Genomic DNA, 21,723 nt, shown 5'->3' with positions numbered 1-21,723 from the left:
CCCCTGTTGAGAATAATTAATTCTTCACTCAGCATTGGTTATGTTGCAAAATCTTTTAAATTAGCAGTTATCAAACCAATAATTAAGAAACCTGACCTCGACCCCTGTCAGCTGTCCAGTTACAGGCCAATATCAAACCTCCCCTTTATCTCTAAGATTCTGGAAAAGCAGCTATGCTCATATCTACATAAAAATGGCATACATAAACTGTATCAGTCAGGATTTAGGCCTCATCACAGCACAGAGACAGCACTTCTTAGAGTAGTGAATGACCCCCTATTGGCCTCTGATCAAGGTTGTGTAACCATGCTTGTATTACTCAACCCCAGTGCAGCTTTTGACACCATTGATCATGCTATTCTTCTTCACAGATTAGAAAATGTAGTAGGAATTAAGGGTACAGCCCTCTCCTGGCTCAGATCCTATTTGAACGATCGGTATCAGTATGTAGACTTAATTGGTGATTATTCTGCATGTTCTCTAGTGAAGTTTGGTGTTCCACAGAGTTCAGTTTTAGGCCCACTGCTTTTTTCCCTTTACATGCTTCCTCTGGGCAACATAATCCGTAAGCATTGTATTAGTTTTCACTGGTATGCTGAAGACACACAGTTATATGTATCAGAAAAACCTGATGAGATGTACAGTACCACCTTACTAAAGTTTAGCAATGTGTACAGGACATAAGAAATTGGATGCTAATTAACTTCCTTCTGCTAAATCCGGATAAGACAGAAGTTCTAGTCATAGGACCGCATACAGCTAGAAGATTCTAGATCACTCTGTAACTTTAGATGGCCTTTCTGTTCCATCAAATGCAGCAGTAAAAGACCTCGGTGTGATTATAGATTCCAGCCTTTTATTTGAAGCTCATGTAGATATTACCAGGATAGCATTCTTTCACCTCAGAAATATTGCCAGGATAAAAAATGTATTGTCGCTAAACGATGCAGAAAAACTAGTTCATGCTTTTATCACCTCTAGGTTGGACTATTGTAATGCCTTACTGTCTGGTTGTTCAGCTAGATGCATAAATAAGCTTCAGCTAGTCCAGAATGCAGCAGCGAGAGTCCTTACTAGAACCAGAAGATACGATCACATCACCCCTATCTTATCTTCACTTCATTGGCTCCCTGTGAAATTTCGCATTGATTTTAAAATACTACTTTTGACATATAAAGCATTAAATGGTTTCGCGCCGCAGTATCTGAGTGAACTGCTAGTGTCTTACAATCCGCCATGCCTACTTCGATCAAAGGATGCAGGCTGCTTGTCAGTACCGCGTATTATAAAAACTACAGCAGGGGGCGGAGCTTTTTCTTACAAAGCCCCAAAATTATGGAATAGTCTTCCAAATAGTGTTCGGGACTCAAACACAGTCTCAGTGTTTAAGTCCAGGCTAAAAACCTATTTATTTAATCGAGCATTTTTATAAATAGATTAGCCTTAGGTAAAGGAGCAGATCTGGGAGACTCATGGACGTAGAGTATTATGGTGAACTGGTATGTTTAGATGCTGTCCTCCTCACTCTCTTTGATCACTCAGGTTTGTTGACGGTGAGGTGATTGGTTGCTTTACATCTCAGTTCCCCCTCATGTCTGTGTTTCCTTCTGGCTCTCCCTTTTAGTTATGCTGTCATAGTTAGTCCTGCCGGAGTCTCTGCTTGCACTCTACAGTAAATATTAAAGGTGGGCGGTACTGCAAAATTTTGTATCGATCCTATACCAAGTAAATACAGGGCCAATATCGCCGATACCAATACTAATACCGATACTTTTTTAATTTTTAGCACCCAATATAAATTACATTTACAAAATTATTAATTTTAGTCTATAGCCTATCCACTTATATCCTATAGGTGTCTCTTCCATAATTAAATTAAACACACACACACACACACACACACAGCGTGAACACACATCCAGCACAGTGCAGTTATTTGTTAATCTTAGTTTTCATTAAATACCATTAATGAAGATTTATAAATATTGTAAAAAATGTATTATTCATTTTTAGTTGTCCATTAATATATTGTTATCAAATGAGACTTAATTTGTAAAGTGTTACCATTTTTCAACACCGGCAAAATAATCACTTTAGTTGTAAAAACCACAGTTTTACAAGAAATTAAACAGTTAAACTATGGTAAGTGTAAGCATTGTTAATTTGTGGTTTATATTACCCATGGTTACATTTTGTTACAACAACTATGGTGATTGTCTCCTGTCTTTCTCTTTGTAGTTCCGAGCTCTTTTGTCATGTCGTTTTATGTATTTGTGTAAGTTGGTGGTGTTACCACGGTAGCAAATGACCTTTTTACAAAACGTCGCAATTTGCTGTGTTTTCATTCACAGCAGTAAAATATTTCCACACAGCGCTTTGTTTTTTTCATCTGCCAGCTCCATGATTTCAAGACAGACACGCAACTCGCTCTCACTCTTTCTGCAGCTGCTTGTTTTTGGCGCTGCTGAGTCACGTGATGGTAGGGCAACAAAACACAGCAGAACAGGGAGAGGTGACCAGTGTGTGTGATGTGCGAAAGGAGCTGCATAAGAGAAAGCATTACATACAAGCTTATTTTAAATATTATATTTCATGCAAAATAAATAAAATCATTGGTTTAAAAAAAGCCCTTAATATCGATATTTTGACTTTTGGATTGATCATTTTTTATGCAACCCCTATATCGAAAGTATCGATATTAAGGATTGATACGCCCACCCCTAAAAATATACATTTACATTATACATTATATGACTGTGACCAGACCTAACTCTTATCTCTTCTCTTCTGCTCTCTCTCTCCTGCTCTTTCTCTTCCCCCTCTCCCCCTCTCCCTCCTTCCCTCTCTCTGTTAAGCTACACATGTCGTTTCTGAGCTGCCAGTGATCCAGACTCCCTCTGCCCTCCCGACCTGTCTGACCCATCCTGGTGCCCCGCTTCTGGTTGAAGATCTCGTCACATGGATGCCCCACCCATATGGAAATGTTTATTAAAAAACACCTGTGATTCTTATATGTTCCAACAGAATATTGTAAGGGACATATATGTTGCAAAAACCACATATGCAAAATGCATAATATTTATGTATTTTCAGTCATATATGTTATCTATGTCCTACACATGACTAAAGCCTTATTGATTTTTATGATGCTAAACAGTGTGCTTTAGTTTTCTAAATTGGATTCTTCTCCACTGGTAAGAAACCTTCACTCTCCTTCCTCTGTGTCTTCCTGCACCCTATCATCCCTCCCAGACCCAGACTCCTTCTCCTCTCTACCACTAGAGACTGCGACTGAAACTTTCCTCTCCTCTCTCCTCATCAATAGATCTCCTTTGCCCGCTGTCATCTAAACCAAGGAAGACATTTTGTCCTGCTCCTTGGCTATCTGATGTACTGCGCAACAACAGGAGAGAATTAAGAACTGCAGAGAGAAGATGGAAGAAATCGCAACTTCTCATCTCATCTCTTACCAGACTCTTCTCTCCAAATTCTCATATGATGTGACTTCTGCCAAAACCACCTTCTTCAGAGAAAAGCTGGAAGCCTCTGCACATGATCCTGACAAACTCCACAACATTTTCTCCACACTACTTAACCCACCGACTCCTCCTGCCCCTTCCTCTCTGACTGCTGACGATTTTGCCACATTCTGCGATGGGAAGATTGCAGCAATCTGCCAGTCCTTCGCTCCCAACCAAACTCCTACAGCAGAACCTCAGGACCTTCCCTTCCCTCCCTTAGCAGAATTCTCCAACCTGTCATCTGATGAGGTTCAGCAGATCATCTCGTCATCTAACCCCACCACCTGTTCATTAGACCCAATCCCTTCCACAATGCTCCAGGCCATCTCACAAGACCTCCTTCCCTTTACCACAACCATCATTAACCATTCCATATCATCTGGTCATGTTCCTGCTGCTTTTAAGAAGTCAAGGGTTATTCCCATCCTCAAGAAACCCTGCCTGGACCCATCAGAAGTTAACAATTATCGCCCGGTATCACTTCTCTCTTTTATTTCCAAAATTCTTGAAAGAACTGTTTATAACCAAATGTCTCTTTATCTCTCACAGAACAACCTTAATGATCCCAACCAATCTGGATTCAAAGTGGCACATTCTACAGAGACTGCCCTTCTGTCAGTCACTGAGAAGCTCCATGCTGCTAGATCTGCTAAACTATCATCTGTCCTCATCCTCCTGGACCTGTCAGCTGCATTTGACACAGGGAACCACAAGATTCTATTATCTATTCTTACAAGCCTTGGAATTTGTGAAACAGCGTGGCAATGGTTTGCTTCTTACCTAGAAGATAAGTCATATAAGGTAACATGGAGGGGATCTACATCTGCCCCACGTAGACTCTCTACTGGTGTCCCGCAGGGCTCAGTACTTGGTCCTCTTCTGTTCTCCCTCTATACCTCTTGGTAAGGTCATATCATCGCATGGATTTTCATACCATTGTTATGCAGATGACACCCAACTTACTCTCTCCTTTCCTCCCTCTGACACTCAGGTTTCCACCCGGATCTCAGCATGTCTGGCAGACATCTCATCCTGGATGGCTGCTCATCAGCTGAAGCTCAATCTCAGTAAAACAGAACTGTTGTTTATCCCTTGTGACTCATCCCCATGTTAAGACCTTGTGATATCCTTGGACAACAACCAAATCACTCCTTCAACCACTGCCCGCAATCTTGGGGTAACCGTGGACAATCATCTGTCATTTTCCCCACACATCGCTAACCTTACTTGCTCTTGTAGATTTCTTCTTTACAATATCAGAAGAATTCACCCATTTCTTTCTTCACAGGCTACTCAGGTGCTTGTTCAGTCCCTTGTTATTTCAAGACTGGACTACTGCAACTCACTCCTGGCAGGCCTGCCTCTGTCCACGATTCATCCCCTGCAACTGATCCAGAATGCAGCAGCACGTCTCGTTTTTAACCTTCCCAAGTTGTCCCACACCACACCACTCCTCCGCTCCCTGCACTGGCTTCCTGTAGCTGCCCGCATTAAATTCAAAACGCTGATGCTTGCCTACAAAGCTAAAAATGGCCCAGCACCCACTTACCTCTCTGCTCTAATCACACCACGCACTGCACCACGTTCCCTCCGATCCTCCAGCACTGGTCGCCTCATTCCACCATCTATCAGGGATCGAGGGCGGCATTCATCCAGGCTCTTTTTTGTTCTGGCACCTAGGTGGTGGAATGAACTTCCTCTAGATGTTCGTACAGCTGAGACTTTGACTATCTTTAAACGACGACTCAAGACGCATCTGTTTCTCCAGGACTTAAATTAACCCCCCCATAAAAAAAAAAAAAAAAAACCTCTTCCCAGTTGTGTTGGACTAATGGCACTTAGTTATTAACCTAGTTAACCCAGTGTAAGTATGTATCCAATGATGTAAACTTTAAAGCACTTTTTGTAAGTCGCTCTGGATAAGAGCGTCTGCCAAATGCCTAAAAGTAAATGTAAATGTATTCAGGGTATTTTGTTTTTCCTGGGCAAAGTTCTGTTTGCTATCAAGTTGGAATTGTACTTATGAGGAGTATAAATTGATTGTATGTCACTTCGCTTGTGTTGAAATAAAAGTGGTCCATTGCAAATTTGTATAAGTCATTGACATAGGGCCAGGGGTAGCTCAGTGGTTAAGGCAACGGACTACGGTTCAGAAGATCCCAGGTTCAAACCCCACAACCACCAAGTTGCCACTGTTGGGCCCTTGAGCAAGGCCCTTAACCCTCAACTGCTCAGATGTATAATGAGATAAAAATGTAAGTCGCTCTGGATAAGAGCGTCTGCCAAATGCCTAAATGTAAATGTAAATGTATAAGTCATTGACTGAAATCGTATATAATTAGTATATGCAGACATATCTTAATATTGACTTAAATTATGTATAATAATTATATGTAGATTTATAGTAATTTAATTGCTGTAATATAAGGAATTAGGTGGAATCATATAAAGTTTGAAGAGCAGGCACACAATTTCCCTATTAAAACAATATGAAATCTGTATGAAACATAAACAAGATGTAAATAAATCCTATATGACTTTTATTAGATTAGCATACAATGCAGTATAAGAACTTTACATGATTTGTATATGAATATTAGTAATTTCCTTTATTTTTTACTAATACCATACATATTTGCACACTATTGTCATGTAAAACTCATATAAGACTTCATACAGTATTTATATATGACCCCAAAAATCCCCTACAAGTTGTATGTGTGCTTTTTAGTATGAAAGTGGCCATAATCGGTCTGATTTTGCATCAGACATGTATTGGGCTTACATGAAACATAGAATGTGATTCTGACCTGTTTAAGTAAGGAATATATATGATTGCTTTATATGAATCATGCAGGTTTTTTTCATATGGGCATGTGTCTCTTTGGGATGCGTCTGGTGTCTGGGGATGATTCTCTCTACCTAACAGTTGGTTCTGGCCTCGACTGGTGTTGGCAGCTGTTCCTCTGGGGACTTGACCGTTCGATAGTTCAGGACTGGAACTTCATACAAGTCTACCTGAGTCTTCAATAACTACCTGGACTCCATATTAACATCAATTAACATCAACTGTTATACTGAACTGCCTGCCACCCTACACACTGTATAAATGCAGATCATTTCCTGCTTTCTGTTTCACCCAGATGAGGATGGGTTCCCTGTTGAGTCTGGTTCCTCTCAAGGTTTCTTCCTATTACCATCTCAGGGAGTTTTTCCTTGCCACTGTCACCCTCGGCTTGCTCACCAGGGACAAACTGACCATTTTGATTTACACACATTTAAATTCCATACAAACTTAAATAATTCTTTGATTGTTTGAAGCTGCTTTGGGACAATGATAATTGTTAAAAGCGCTATACAAATAAAATTAAACTAAATTGAAAAAAAATTCAATTGGAACACTTCCTAGGAAACACAATAAGCACAGGTAAATACTTTTAGTAAGTAATCTCTATTACTTGCGTGTTGGAGATTCGGTCCACTTTCAACGATACGACCTCGGACGCGGAGTGTAGCGTGGTGTGTGTATTTGTAGATGTGTCTTGTTTGGTCTCAGGTGGTGATAATTGGAATTCTGGAGATGGTGGGGGTTGTGTCTGACTGGGTTCGGAGCCTGGCCCAACCATGACACTTTAATTCTGTCCGGTGTGTAACCCCACCTCACGCCTCAAGTCTTCTGGGATTGGCTCCAGGCCCCCCTGTGACCCTGTACAGGATAAAAGCTATAGACAATGAATGAATTAATAAAGTTACATTACATAGTTAGATATTATCCATGCTTTATTGTTTTGTAGGTAAAACCTGGAGTGAGCTCATGGTGGGTTATAAAATTGTAAACAATTTTAATATCATTAATAATTCAAATGTTTAAATAATATTCTATTTCTCTCATTCTCTCTCTTAATTAGTAATATTTGCTGAGTTTAGCTGGTTAAGGACTTTGAATATGGTGTAATGTAGATTTTTTTTTGTGTGCTCAAATTTTATTTTTGTAAAATATATTTTAAATATCTTACAAGCACCTAAAATCTGTCTCACAACTTGTACTTTCTCTCTCTCTCTCTCTCTCTCTCATGTTCTCTCAATACCCCAACACTCCTATAATATAAAATAAATCCAGCCAGAGACTGAAGGAGGGACAAAACAGTCAATCAAAGACTTGAGGAGGGACAAAACAGTCAATCAGAGACTGGAGAATTGTGTTCCCTTTCAAAGGCTACACTCAATGCTGCGTGAAAACGCTATGGAAACATCTTGTCATGTTGCTGATTGTGAAGCATGTGTGTACCAAACACGCCAAACTTTTGGCTTTTATAACCTCGGTCAGGTGACGTCATCTGATAGGACGCACCAGCAGGTTATAAATAGGAGTGAACCGTAAACATTCCTCAGATTCTTGTCTTCACCTAGTTGTGAGCGTGTGTGTCTAACCAGCAAAAATAAGTGTTTAACTCACCGATAATGGCAGAGTTTTAAACAAGATATCCCTCCGTGTGTGTAATCCATATCGGAGGGCGATCTCTACACTTCTCGCATTCCGAGCCGCCGCGCATTCCTGGGGCTTAAACACATGCATCCGGCAGAGCAGTGAGAGACGGATTTAAAACTCCTTTTTTTTCGCGTTCTCATCGGATCGGGAAATCCCTCTGTCCCCTCGCAAGCGCGCGCTGCGCTTCTTGTGAATGGGCAAGGATAAACATCCTCTCTTGCTTCCGCGGAGATGGTAATAGCCTCTAAACACTTAAAAATAAATAAATAAAAACATAGACGGCAGGTTCTGTGGGGTGGCCGGGGGCGGAGCCTCAACGACGCTCTCTCCCCTTTGATTGGCAATTTCCATGAGTTAAAGGGGTCATACAGGCCTACATGCACTTTTTTAAGCTGTTTGGACTGAACTGTGTGTTAGGAGACTGCGTACACAACCACTCTACGATGATAAAGAGCCTCCCAGTGGTTTTCTTTTCATTTATTACAATAACATCCCCCTTCTGAAATCAGGCCAATCACAAATGCCTGTCGATGTGACGCCACACCGACAGAGGCCACTCCTACACTAGTTGATTGACACTGGTGTGAAGAAGCTGTCGTCCATTGTTTTTCGCCGCTGCAGCAAAATTGCGCCTAAGCGAGTGTTGTGTACATTTGTAAGGGGTTCGACCCATTTTACTCAAACAACTCAGTTCAGGTGTAAGTAAATGGATAGAAAGTAAATGTCTGTGCTGTTTTTGGGAGGGACGTGCTAATGATTTGGTCGGCTCTGTGTGTGTGTGTGAGAGAGAGAGGGGTTTCGCGGTCGTTTTCAGTGAAACAAAGGCTCAGCTGAAAAATGTTAGGCACATCAGTCACTTAACACCCAATAAAAGGTATTTGAGTGTTATGATAGTTGTAATATAACAGATGCGCACTGAATACTAAACCTAAACCAGGCACGGAGATTATTGAACCAAGATAGCCCCCATACCCGTTTAAAAAAAAAATAAAATACCAAAGAATATTATTGTGTATAGACTGATTAAAAACAATGCAATTTATGCTATCATAAGGAAAATAACAAGTTCTTCCATTCCAATGATTAAAAAAGGTAACAATGTCAACTTTAGAATCTAGAATCCAGGAGATTAAAATTACACAAATTGAAATTACTGAAAGTCTCCAGAAGAGCCTCAGATTTAAAAGGTTTTTAAAGTGGGGAGAAGTGCATTTCAGTTCCTCTGAATGTATAGGTGAGAACAGCCGATTCACACCTGGGGAGGGTGGATAATTTGTATTTGAATGTTGTCTGGCATTGTAAAGCACTATAGTGACACTAAAAGAACAACCCAGGATTAATAGGAATTCTTATACTGCATAAACATTATTTAGCACAAAAAAATTCCTCGCGCTCGGGAAAACTATGCGTGCGGTTGAGCGCTTTTTAGATTATAGGAAATTAAAACGGAGGGTTTTTATTTAGACTATTAAAAAAATAAACTGCGTCTATTTTTAGGCGTGCCAGCTGCCACTTTTTAGTTAGAAGTTTTCAATACAAAGCTTATAATGCCCACATGACATGACGGAATAAGGCACGGCTGGTGATGATTGGGGTTTGTTGGGTTACAGTGGATTTTACTACGCGGTGTGAGTGCAATGGCCATCCGTCTGCTCTCGCTGACTCTGCTCTCCGCGGATGGCCAGACCGCCCCCCTCCCACCTCTCGCTCCTTTGAAGTCCCTGGGGCGCGTTCCATTTGCCCTGCTTGCATGCCGCACTTCCGCGTTGTTGCATGCGCGCTGCATACACAGCGCGTAGTAAAATCCACTGTAGCCCAACAAACCCTGAGTATTTTATAGCGCGGGGTGCAAGCCCGGGCAACGATAGCAACGATAGCTCACCAGTCATGTGTAATTCTGCGGTCCCGCTGCTTCGCATGTCTGAAGGGGAGGCCGCCTAACTAGTGAGCGAGGAGCGATATTGATTTGGGCGCACGCCGTGACAGGCTGAAAAAACTGTGTCAGATTAATGTGCAAAAACTATATAATAAAACTATATAAGACTACATGCCTTTATAAGACTCAACTTTTATTTAAGCGCACTCACAATAACGAAAAAACTTTGTGATTTTGTAAGTGTTGTAAGCTGCGCTGCTCTGTATTGTTTTTGGTGAACTTGAGCGCGTCAGAAAATGAACGCAAACGTTTTTTTAAATGGTCAGAGTCAGTCTGCTTGCTGTTTTCCCGACGCGTTCATAATCATTAGTCTTCTGCCGGTGCGCTCTGAAAAACTTCATGCATGCGGCTGAGTGCTGATTAAAACTATGGAGTAAATTAAAGAGGAGAATCACAATGCCGAGTCGAAGTCCTGAGCCCAAACCTCATTTAAATTAAATTAACAAATATTATAAGTAAAAAAACAATAGCCCATGTTTAGAAACCATTTATAAATTCTTTCCGACATGAGTTGGCCCGGTGTTATGCGCAGAGCGTCGGGAGATTTCCTGAAGCTCAGAAATCACTGGGCATGTTTTCTAAATAGCTGCTATCTTTAATAACTGATGGAGGTTTTGAGCTGTATACACACGCATTCCTGCCTAAACAACTCTTAAAACTACACCTGTAACACAATAAACAGTAATATTTCAAACATTCTGCAGGCTGATATTTGGAGAAAGGAAAGAATAATGAATAAACCAGTTGTTGGGTCAAAATAACCCAACCAGGCGTTCATTTGTAAACTACATCTCATATGAGCCAACATGAGCAACCCAACAATGTGTTTAAAGTACCTGAAATAATCCAGAACTTAAATAACAATAAACCGATACAGAGATACGCTGTATAACGGTCACTGTTGTATTTACGGCAACGAGCGAAAATGTCACTTTGCGCCACCTGGCGGCCATTTTACGAATTACTTTGAAATGCAACTGATTTATTTTGGCCGCTGACGTTTTTACGCGGCGGTGAGCGCGACGATAATAACCATTCCAATTGATCAACTACTGTAGGTATCTGAGCCACTGAGGACGCAGTGGCTGAATTTAGTTTTTAAAGCTAACGTCCCCGCCGATTTACCTAAATGCGTTTATGTTTGCGATAATAATTTTTCACCAGACTGCTTTATAAATGTGGGTCAATATAAAGCAGGTTTTACTAGGAAGCTGCTCCTAAAAATGGATCTGTACTAACGCTTCGTGTTCCTGCTTCATCTTCACCAGGCTCGGTGAGTGTAATTTATTTTACTATGACTCTTTGCAGATCGCCTTTTCTAATAATCACGATGAATGCGGAGTGTAAGTTAACTTATACTCTCATAGAACATGGTTATGGCTTCTTCTCTATGTACATCCGTCTCTATATAATCCCTAATCGCCCGTTTATAATAAACAATGCATTGAGGTGATTGTCTAGTTGCAAACTGTGTACGTAGTCGGAAAACTATATTATGCTTACCTTTGTAACGTTAGATGGTTTATAACGATGTCTGTCGAAGATTAAGAAGTCATGTAAACACATCAGTAAACACATCGCGTCCGTATCTCTCTCTGTAAGCTTCTCCGCTCTATGTTGTTGTTGCTCGCGGCAGCGCACCCCGTTAATTCATGCCCATGCAGTGATGAGAGACAAATCGAGTCAATGCATGTCCATTCTTTTAATTTCTTGCATTGTCAGGCGATATTACAAACTTCCGCGTAGGTTACGTACTTAAATCAAACCAAAAACGACTGAAGAAAACACGCTCAGGCTCCATATTCCATAGTTTTCCAGTTTGCACTGCATTAACTACAAAGCACTGCGTTGTGGGGAATCATCCTTCCTAAAAAGCTATTACTTCCTTTCAAGTTGTGTAGACTTTTTATCTTCCCTGGAGGGAAAAGCTTTTCAGGCAGCAGGTCAGGTTGGCGCATTGCACACCATGGCGTTTTTGCACGCCTACCAGGCTGACCTGCTGAGAGACTTGAGTACTGGCGGGGCTCTGCAAGGTAGGCGTATTAGATTTACGCCGGGCCACAGATTTGTCTCTTCGTGCAACAAAGCAGACGGCTCGTGCTATCGGCCGTTTTATGGCTGCTATGGTCTCCGCGGAGAGGCACTTGTGGTTGAATCTCAGGGTCATTAAGGAGAAGGATCGTGTATTCCTCCTCGATGCCCCATCTCGCCTCCCGGCCTACTTGGCGATGTCGTTAACTCGGTCGCCACTAGGTTCATGAGGCGAAGTTATATAACAAGCCTTCGGGAAATTCCTTCCCGGCCTTGCTCAAGAGTCGGGACTGTCGGCCACCCAGTCTCGACCGGGTCTGAATGTTGCGAGGCGTTAAACACACAAGGGGAGTGTTTTTGAGCTGGGCACCCCCTTGCAAGATTGGGGTGCGTCACGCAATCCGCCTCAAAAGAGAACAGACTGGCATATTGTCTTCACAAAGAAGCCCTGAGGTTCATGTGCACAGGACCGTGGGGGGTGGCCCCCCAATGGGGAGAGGCACGCAGAATTCCTTTTAAAGAATGAAGTGTTCTCCCTGGCACCCCCAGGAGGTTGGTGTTCTTGCTCCGCCACCACTGGTGTTTCGGGCAACTCCAGTCTCCATTAAAATGTTAGTTCTTCGTGTTTTCCTGCCGTGTTTTCAGGATACCGAACATCTAACATCCCCCCCGTTTAACCAAGCCGCTGAGCTTTGCCCCTTTCTGAGAAACTGGCAGCGTGGAAGCTACTGCCAAGTATATCTCCTTGGGTACTAAGCACTGTACAAAGAAACTAAAGGATTCAGTTCTCACATCAACTCCGCGTTTCAATGGCGTGGTCTCCACTTCCATGAAACCGGAAAGTGCAAGAGGAACGGGGGGCTGCGTCCAATTTTTTAGACTTTGCGGGCTTTACCGCTATCTAAAAAATAAATCAATGGAAATATTGCCACAACACAGAAGGTTCCTGAGGTTCGCTTTCGGGGGCGAAGCTTACCAGTATCGGGTCCTTTCATTTGGTCTAGCTTTTTCACCCGCACATACACAAAATACATAGATGTAGTTCTGGCTCTTACGATTCCAGAGCATCCGTATTGAATTACATGACTGGCTGGCCCAGTCTCAGTAGCTAGCGCTTCGACATCAGCATGTCGTTCTAGCTGATCTTTGTTTCCTAGGATTGAGATCCAATGCCATGAAAGCATGCTCTTTCCTGTTTAGAGGACAACATCTTTGGGTGTCACATGGAATTTGAGCGTAAGCGGGCACAGCTGTCTCCCGCTCGTGTCGAATCCATTCTCAACACCGTCAAGGAAATCAAGCTAGACCAGAAAGTGACCACCACTTTCAGAGATCTTAGCTCTCATGGCAGCTGTATCCATGGTGACACCTTTGGACCTTCTGCACATGAGAGCATTTCAGTTGTGGCTAAGAACCAGGGGATTTTACTCTAGGGCCAATTCCCAATAAGGGCTACGCGCCAGGTGCTTCGTACCCTTCCTATGTGGTTCAGACTCCGGTTTCTGACGCTGGGTCCCACTCTAAGTTCGTCTTATCGTTTCAGATGCTAACGACAGACGCTTCCTCATGGGCTGGGGTGCGGTCTTAAATGACTGTCCAGCCCAAGGAAGCTGGAGAGGCCATCTTTTTGCGTGGCACATCAATTGCCTCAAAATCATGGCTCCATTTCAGGCCCTAAAGCACTTCCTCCAGCAGTTGAGACTACCATGTCCTAGTGCGGGTGGACAACACTATGGCAGTCTCATATATTAATCGCCAGGGCGGACTGTGCTCGCGCCGCTAAATAGCTAGCGCACCAGATTCCTGTCCCTCAGGGCGATTTACATTCTGGGAAAATTTCATGTAGCGGAGGTGGACCTCTTTGCCTCGCAAGATCAGCAAATGTCCCCTTTACTACTCTCTGACTCTAAGTCAAGCTGGTCTTCGAGCCAGCGTAATTAAGACTATTCTAAGTACTAGGACTGCCTCCCCTTAAATAGAATGTATTTGAAAGTTGGTGCATGACGAAGCAGGTAGACTCAGTCCACTGCCGAATTGTTTCAGTGCTGGAGTTTCTGCAGAAAAAATTTGTCCTCTGGCTTGTGCCCCTTGTTGAACCACTAGAGTCAGCGCCTCAGGTTTCTGACCCTTAAGATGTTTTTTCTAAATGGTGTTACCTCTCTAAGAGGATCAGACATCCCTATTGTTTTTGAAGCCTTCTGTCCTCCGCCTTTACAGCTTCGGAGCAGGAGAGACTTCACTCACTGTGTCCAGTACGTGCTCTTCAGATTTACGTCCACCGCATCAGCCAGTGGCGTGAGTCAGAGCAGCTTTTACATGGTCTGGGGCCGCAACGGGGGGTGGCCCCCACTACACTGGGCTATTGCCATCTCCTATGAGGCGCGTGGGCTCACTTCGCCTCTAGGAATCAGGGCTCATTCAAACAGGGGGATCGCCTCATCTATTGCACTAGCAAGAGGTATTCCCCTGCAGCAAGTGTGTGACACGGAGGGTTGTCCTCTCCGCACACATTTATTACAATTATAGTTTGGATGTTCATGCTACTCCGGGCCCACGGGGCCTCGAGTCAGCTACCCAGACATAGTTCTGAGACCTTCTCGGCCTTGTGCGCACACGCTACACAACCTTGGAGTCCAGACACTTGCAGTGCGGCGGCGTTGGTACTCTCGTTCCCATAGCGTTTTCACGCAGCATCGAGTGTAGCCTTTGAAAGGGAACGTCTCGGGTTACTTTGCTGTAACCCTGTTCCCTGAAAAGGCGGGAACGAGATGTTGCGTCCCAATGCCGCACTGCCTATGTGACCGGACGTCCGTTAAGACAAAGTAATCTGAGGAATGTTTCCGGTTCACTCCTATTTATAACCTGCAGGTGCGTCCTATCAGATGACGTCACCTGACCGAGGTTATAAAAGCCAAAAATTTGGCGTGTTTGGTACACACATGCTTCACAACCGGCAACATGACAAGATGTTCCCATAGCATTTTCACGCAGCATCTCGTTCCCGCCTTTTCAGGGAACAGGGTTACAGCAAAGTAACCCGAGACGTTCACTATATCCAATGTGATTAAATTTCAGTAAATTCAGAGACTGAGACTACAACTTGTATGCATCGTCTCCAAACAGTGACTGTAGAGTGAATGTATAAAAGCACAATGTTTGTGGTATTTATAGCAGAGCTGCTCAGTCTGTGGTTTTTCTCAGTGTTACCACGGCAACATTACACAGTTATGTGTGTATCCAAATGCTGTGTATGTTGAGGTGACAAGGTAAACTGTTTTTTATTATCTACATCTATGATTTAAAAAGAGTCAAAACTGCTGATTCATGAAGCCACACATTAAATTACTGACAGATTAATGATAAGCAGTTCAGCTCTAAAAGGGGATTAAGTCTAAGTTCAAACAGTGTTCGATTAGAGTGTTTTACTGACCAGTGCACTCATACCAGAATTCAACAAGACTGTCACACACACACACACACACACACACAAGCAGAGTCTAATGTTCCTCATATTTCACTTTAGCAGATACTTAAAGATAGACACTTTCTTCACACTGCTACTTCCTGGTTCTCATTAACAGGAAGTTCTGCAGTCCTCCCCTCCTCCCCCCACATTGGTACTTTAAGTTCCAGGTTCCACCATATTAAGACTGTGTCTGTATGTCTGTGTAAACTTTACAGAAGAATCAAACTCTTCAGTTTATATCTCTCACTTTAAACCACACTGCTGTTTCCATTAACACTGACACACACTCTCTGGTGTGAGATGGAAACTAGAGGACAAACGTCTCAAACCAAACAGCAGTGTGAGGACATTAAGATTAATAGACAAATAATAATAATAATAATAATCATAATAATAATAATAATCATTATAATAATAATAATCATTATAATAATAATTTGTGTTATTATTATTATCATGAAACTAATAATTGATATTTGTATGATTTATATAATAATTTATATACTTTTGGACATGTTTTATAGAGGTTTATTAAATTATTTATATTGTAGCGTTTTTACGCCGGGAAGAATGCTGGAGAGACGAGTGAGCTTATTTGCTGCCCAATGCAATGGCTGGGAGTACTTTATTAAGCACACAGCATGTATGGCATGAGCAGCACCTTCACTCAGGAGCCTACATCCAATTCAGCACTAGCTTAACTGGAGCACATTTCACACGTCACTCACCTCAACACACACACAACAGGGCCGAAGTCACTAACCCAAACACCTTTCCCCATCATGGTGAACACACCGACATTCCCGCAAAGCATGCTGGTCGTCAGCCGCCGCCCCGCCCACACCACACTGTCCCCACCCGAGCTGTGACCGTCCCTGGTCACCATGAAGAACTTTGTTTCGGAGGCGTGGAGGCGGTCGGCGCTGGCGGTGGGAACGCCGGCGTCCTTTGGCAGGTGAGGGATGAACGCGAATGTAGTCCTGAGGCGGTCCAGCCTCCACAGGGTTCAATGTTTTCCCGGCGTGCGGCTGGCAAGGCGCAAGACGGTCCCGGTGGAGCAAAACTCGTGCCCGCCCCGCCAACCGCGCCCGGTAGATGACATCGGAGAGCCGAGCTATTACCGTACAGGGGCCCACCCAGTGAGACACACGCCCGGCCGAGAGCCCCCTCCTTCTCCTTCCGGAGGAACACACCCACACCTGCTCGCCAGCAGCAAAATCTCGCCCCTGGCTGTGAGTGTCCACGCCCATTCGCTCCATGGGTGCCCCCACCCGAAAGTCTTGCAGCGGTGCCCGCGAGCGCTGGGTGGGGCCCTTCTGCCTGGCGATGAGCGGTTCACAGTTCTGTGAGACTGGCGGAGCGACTGCGGGTGACGCAGTAACGCGGCTGCAGGCTGGCTCGGATGGCTGATCACCACATGAGGGCCTGGAGGACTGCACGGGGGGAACGTCCTGCGTCGAGGGTTCCACTGTTTCGCTGCTGCGCTCTGGATTACTGGGGCAAAGCAAGCGTGTTTGCGGACGGCCTGATCCTGCCTTCAGCATCTGCACCGTTGCTGGGGGCTACGTGAAGGTAAGGGCGTGTCGCACAGTGCGAGTCCAGGTGGGTGGACGGACTTATTCCCACGGGTTCGTTGTGGGGAATGTCGAGGAGGACTGCATTTTGGGGTTGGACATTTTGGGTAGATGGGGTGCGGTGCTGAACTTGTCCAGCGGAACTCTTCGTGGTAACTTCGGGGTAGCCAGGTTGCTTGGATTCAAACCACAGCCAGACAGGTTAGCAGCACACACCCGGGGGGCGGAACTTCCAAAAGCAGACCGAGCGGGAAATGTGCGCGCTAACACCGGCGCTTTACCTCGCCGGCCGAGCAACAAAGCGCGTGGCCGGTACTGCGAGCAAGTGGAGCGCTGTCGCGACGTAGAACCCTCGACGCAGGACGTTCCCCCCGTGCAGTCCTCCAGGCCCTCATGTGGTGATCAGCCGTCCGAGCCAGCGTGCAGCCGCGTTACTGCGTCACCCGCAGTCGCTCCGCCAGTCTCACAGAACTGTGAACCACTCATCGCCAGGCAGAAGGGCCCCACCCAGCGCTCGCGGGCACCGCTGCAAGACTTTCGGGTGGGGGCACCCATGGAGTGAATGGGCGTGGACACTCACAGCCAGGGGCGAGATTTTGCTGCTGGCGAGCAGGTGTGGGTGTGTTCCTTTCGGAAGAAGGAGGGGGCTCTCGGCCGGGCGTGTGTCTCACTGGGTGGGCCCCTGTACGGTAATAGCTCGGCTCTCCGATGTCATCTACCGGGTGCGGTTGGCGGGGCGGGCATGAGTTTTGCTCCACCGGGACCGTCTTGCGCCTTGCCAGCCGCACGCCGGGGAAACATTGACCCCTGTGGAGGCCGGACCGCCTCAGGACTACGTTCGCGTTCATCCCTCACCTGCCAAAGGACGCCGGCGTTCCCACCGCCAGCGCCGACCGCCTCCACGCCTCCGAAACAAAGTTCTTCATGGTGACCAGGGACGGTCACAGCTCGGGTGGGGGCAGTGTGGCGTGGGCGGGGCGGCGGCTGACGACCAGCATGCTTTGCGGGAATGTTGGTGTGTTCACCATGATGGGGAAAGGTGTTTGGGTTAGTGACTTCGGCCCTGTTGTGTGTGTGTTGAGGTGAGTGACGTGTGAAATGTGCTCCAGTTAAGCTAGTGCTGAATTGGATGTAGGCTTCTGAGTGAAGGTGCTGCTCATGCCATACCTGCTGTGTGCTAATAAAGTACTCCCAGCCATTGCCTTGGGCAGCAAATAAGCTCACTCGTCTCTCCAGCATTCTTCCCAGCGTGCGTAAAAACGCTACAATATCTACTAAAAGATGTGAGATTATTCTTTAATTAATATCAGTTCTTTCTGTGCTGTTCTGTCCTTCTGTGAGCTGCTGATTAAACACTCAGTCTCAGAAACTCAGAAACCACAATGTTATTTCTGTTCAACTAAAACAACTGCATGATGTGAGAGAGCGCTGCTGCAGTCAGTAACACTTCTACACGTGTGTTAAGAGCGTTTTCACACTGGGCCTGAAGACGTGATTCCACTCTCATGACTGCTTCTAAATGTGTTTGGGCGCGGGGCTTATAATCACAAGGTTTCACACAGAGGAATTAATTTTGAACCATGGATCGTTTCCATACATCACTTATGTACGTCCCTCATGTGTATGCAATGGTTCATCTATTTATATACACAGTGGAACCATGGATTGCGAGTATAATTGGTTTTGGAAGCGTGTTTGTATATCAAAACACTCGTAAATCAAAGTAAATTTTAATGAATATATAATGAAAGAAATAATGAAAACTCATATAATTCATTCCACAACACAAGAATATTTATATAAAAAACAGTTAATATAAAATATAAAGTAAAAATGAAACAAATTACGTGACATAACCTTATTAAAAAACTTAATAAAATATAAAAATAAATGTTCCCAAATATTTAATATCGGCTTTGGGGAATTGCACGCAACATACATGGATTTTTTATTTAATTTTGTTTTTAATGACCCGCCCCAACCCACCCCGCAAATAAAGTGACAATTTCTTTACCCGCCCCAACTCGACCCGTGGGTTACCAGACGCCCCGCGCATCACTAGTAAGCAGCTGAATGCAGGAAGCATCGTGGGCACACACACATACAAACACTAAATAAAAGGTGCTTTAGAGAAAAAACAATGGCTCAAATGTGATTAAGTTACTTTCGGCATCAAAACAAGAAGCGTGTAAGAAGATTTTATTAATAGAGCCCAGCATGAGACGTGTGTATTCCTCAATGTTCTCTGTACAAATACAACAACAGTAACGTTCGTAAAGTTGTAAAGTCATGTGACTCATCACAGCATCAGAATAGACAAGAATTCACTGTGAGCTTCACATCTCATTACAGCTAATGGACCAATCAAATCAGTCCACAGCTTCAAAACATCCAATCAGGCGTGAGTCTGGACCTGGTTTTTTACTGAACACACAAGTTCATTACCTCACTATCACTTTGTCTAAACAGGAACGATGATCACACTCTTTGTGGCTCTTTACTCTCTGCTTTGTCTCTGCACAACTGGTGAGGAACATTTTAAACACTTTTATTTAAAATAGTCATTTTACATGTTTTACTAATTCATAAAAATGAAATATTAAACACTTTTGTTTTTTTACAGGAAACACTTCTGACATCAAGGAGCTTCAAGTGAAAATAGTAAAGCATGGAGAAAATTTAACTATGGGGTGTAACAACAATGAACAAAGAAGTAATTTAGCTTGGTACAGACAGAGTTTTGGAAAAGTGCCTCAGGTATTGGCGAGACCGTACCAAAAAGGCACCCAGGGCTACATATTTTTTAAGGGGTTTAATGATAGCCGCTTCAGTGTTACTGTAAAGGACAAAAAGTTTGATCTCAACATTAATGAAATAAGTGAAGGTGTTGGAGGAGAATATTTCTGTGGATTTGTGGAGGGAAGTACAGTAAAGTTCACATCTGGAACACGTCTGCAGTTTGAAGGTAAACAGTTTTACTCTGATAACCTGCTAATTCCAGATCAACACTTTAACCAGAATTATGTGTACATGTGCATTAAATGTTGAATATTTCACATTATTCATATTTAGTATCATTTCTGTTTATTTGCTGCTTTTCCAATTTATTTGTAAAGGTGAAGAGATGAAACCCTGTCCTACACCTGGAACACTTAACAAGAACACACACTCTGTTACACACCAGGGTTCAAACAGCAGAGATAGAGAAGGTCAGAGTTTTAATTATTATTATTTTTTCCACTAAGTAAAAAAAAAAAACAACAGATGTCATATTGTGGAAAAGTGGAAATTTAGATTTTTTTTTTCTTTTAAATGTAGTGAAGTTAAAGTAATAAGTCCCCATACATGAAAATATTATAGAAAACTGAAAAATGTACTATTTACTTTGTTTTGTATAACAGAATGTTCTGTAAATGTTTATCACTAAATAAATTTTCACTGGTAAAGGTAAAGAGATGAAACCCTGTCCTACACCTGGAACATTTAACAACACACACTCTGTTACACACCAGGTTACAAACAATGGCGGTAAACAGGGTAAGAGTTTTAATAAAATACACTTTATTTCACCTTGTAATAAAATTTTAATTAAAATATTCTCTAGATAATAAAAATCCAATATGTTTACAAGTTGTTGGTTTTGATCATTTCAGGAGATTTCTATTGGATCATTGCCTTAATAGCCTCTAATATAATATCTGTTATTGTAATTGTGGCTCTGGTTGGAGTTTTACTTAAACAACAAGGAAAAGGTTTGTTTACTTTGAGAATAATTATTATTATAATTTATAGAATTACTGTATAAAGTTGAAACGAAAAAAAATTAAATCTTTTCTCCATTTAAACTTCACTTGTGTGTATTATTGTTCAGGTGCTTCATCAAACAACCATCAAACTCCCACCAATCAGGTAATCCAGTCTTCTATTCATTAAGATTCTGTTCTGGTAAATAAATACACATCTGACCTACAATCCACAATGTACAGAGAATTATAATAAACAAATATTTACAGAATATCAACGTAATCATTATATTTAGTCCAATCTAAATATATATAAATGTCTCTTGTTCTTTATCAGGCTGATGATGAAGATGTCTTGAACTATGCAGCTGTGAGTTTTGCTAAGAAACCTTCATCCTCCAGAACATCCAGAGACATGAGCCATCAAGACGTTTATGCACAAGTTAAGATAAAATAAATAAAGAGGAATAAAGTCAGAATTGAAAAGCAGTATAAAGGTAATTATTCACCCAGTTAGGAGACAGAAGTGTCCCATGTTATTCAGACAAGAAATATATTGCTGAAATTTAAATATTTCTAAACTATTTATTGTATTAATTTGCCTTACCTGATAGATATTTTTTTGGTTTGTCAACTTTTAATTCTGCTCAAAATTTTTTGTTGTTGTTATTTCTAATAGTTTTACATTGGGTTGTTTTCTTAATATTTGTCCTCAAAATAGTGAAGATGATTTATATATCCACTGATCAGCCATAACATTAAGACCATGTGCTTAATATTGAGTCAAAACAGTAATGTCCTGTGTGTTCTAACACTTTTTGATGGAAATCAGTGTTAACCTCTTCAACAATAAGAGCTACAGTAGCTTTAATATTAGATTAGAGTACATGCACCAGCCTTCACTCCCCACGTGTGTCAGTGAGCCCTGGCTGCCCATGAGCTTTTTGCAGCTTCAGCTTTTTT

At 42.9% G+C, this 21,723-nt stretch overlaps 1 protein-coding gene across 1 annotated transcript; it reads left to right on the top strand.

Moving 5' to 3' along the window:
* The first annotated feature begins 19,491 nt into the window (after positions 1-19,491).
* On the top strand, positions 19,492-21,299 carry LOC128514858 (uncharacterized). Its single transcript, XM_053488753.1, has 5 exons — positions 19,492-19,543; positions 19,641-19,982; positions 20,134-20,226; positions 20,889-20,926; positions 21,098-21,299. Exons 1-5 carry the CDS (start codon positions 19,492-19,494, stop codon positions 21,215-21,217), a joined length of 645 nt encoding a protein of 214 aa, XP_053344728.1. The 3' UTR covers positions 21,218-21,299.
* The last annotated feature ends 424 nt before the right edge of the window (positions 21,300-21,723 follow it).

This window comes from Clarias gariepinus, chromosome 27, assembly GCF_024256425.1.
Source record: "Clarias gariepinus isolate MV-2021 ecotype Netherlands chromosome 27, CGAR_prim_01v2, whole genome shotgun sequence".
NCBI lineage: Eukaryota > Metazoa > Chordata > Actinopteri > Siluriformes > Clariidae > Clarias > Clarias gariepinus.
This window is presented reverse-complemented; position numbering and strand designations above follow the sequence as displayed.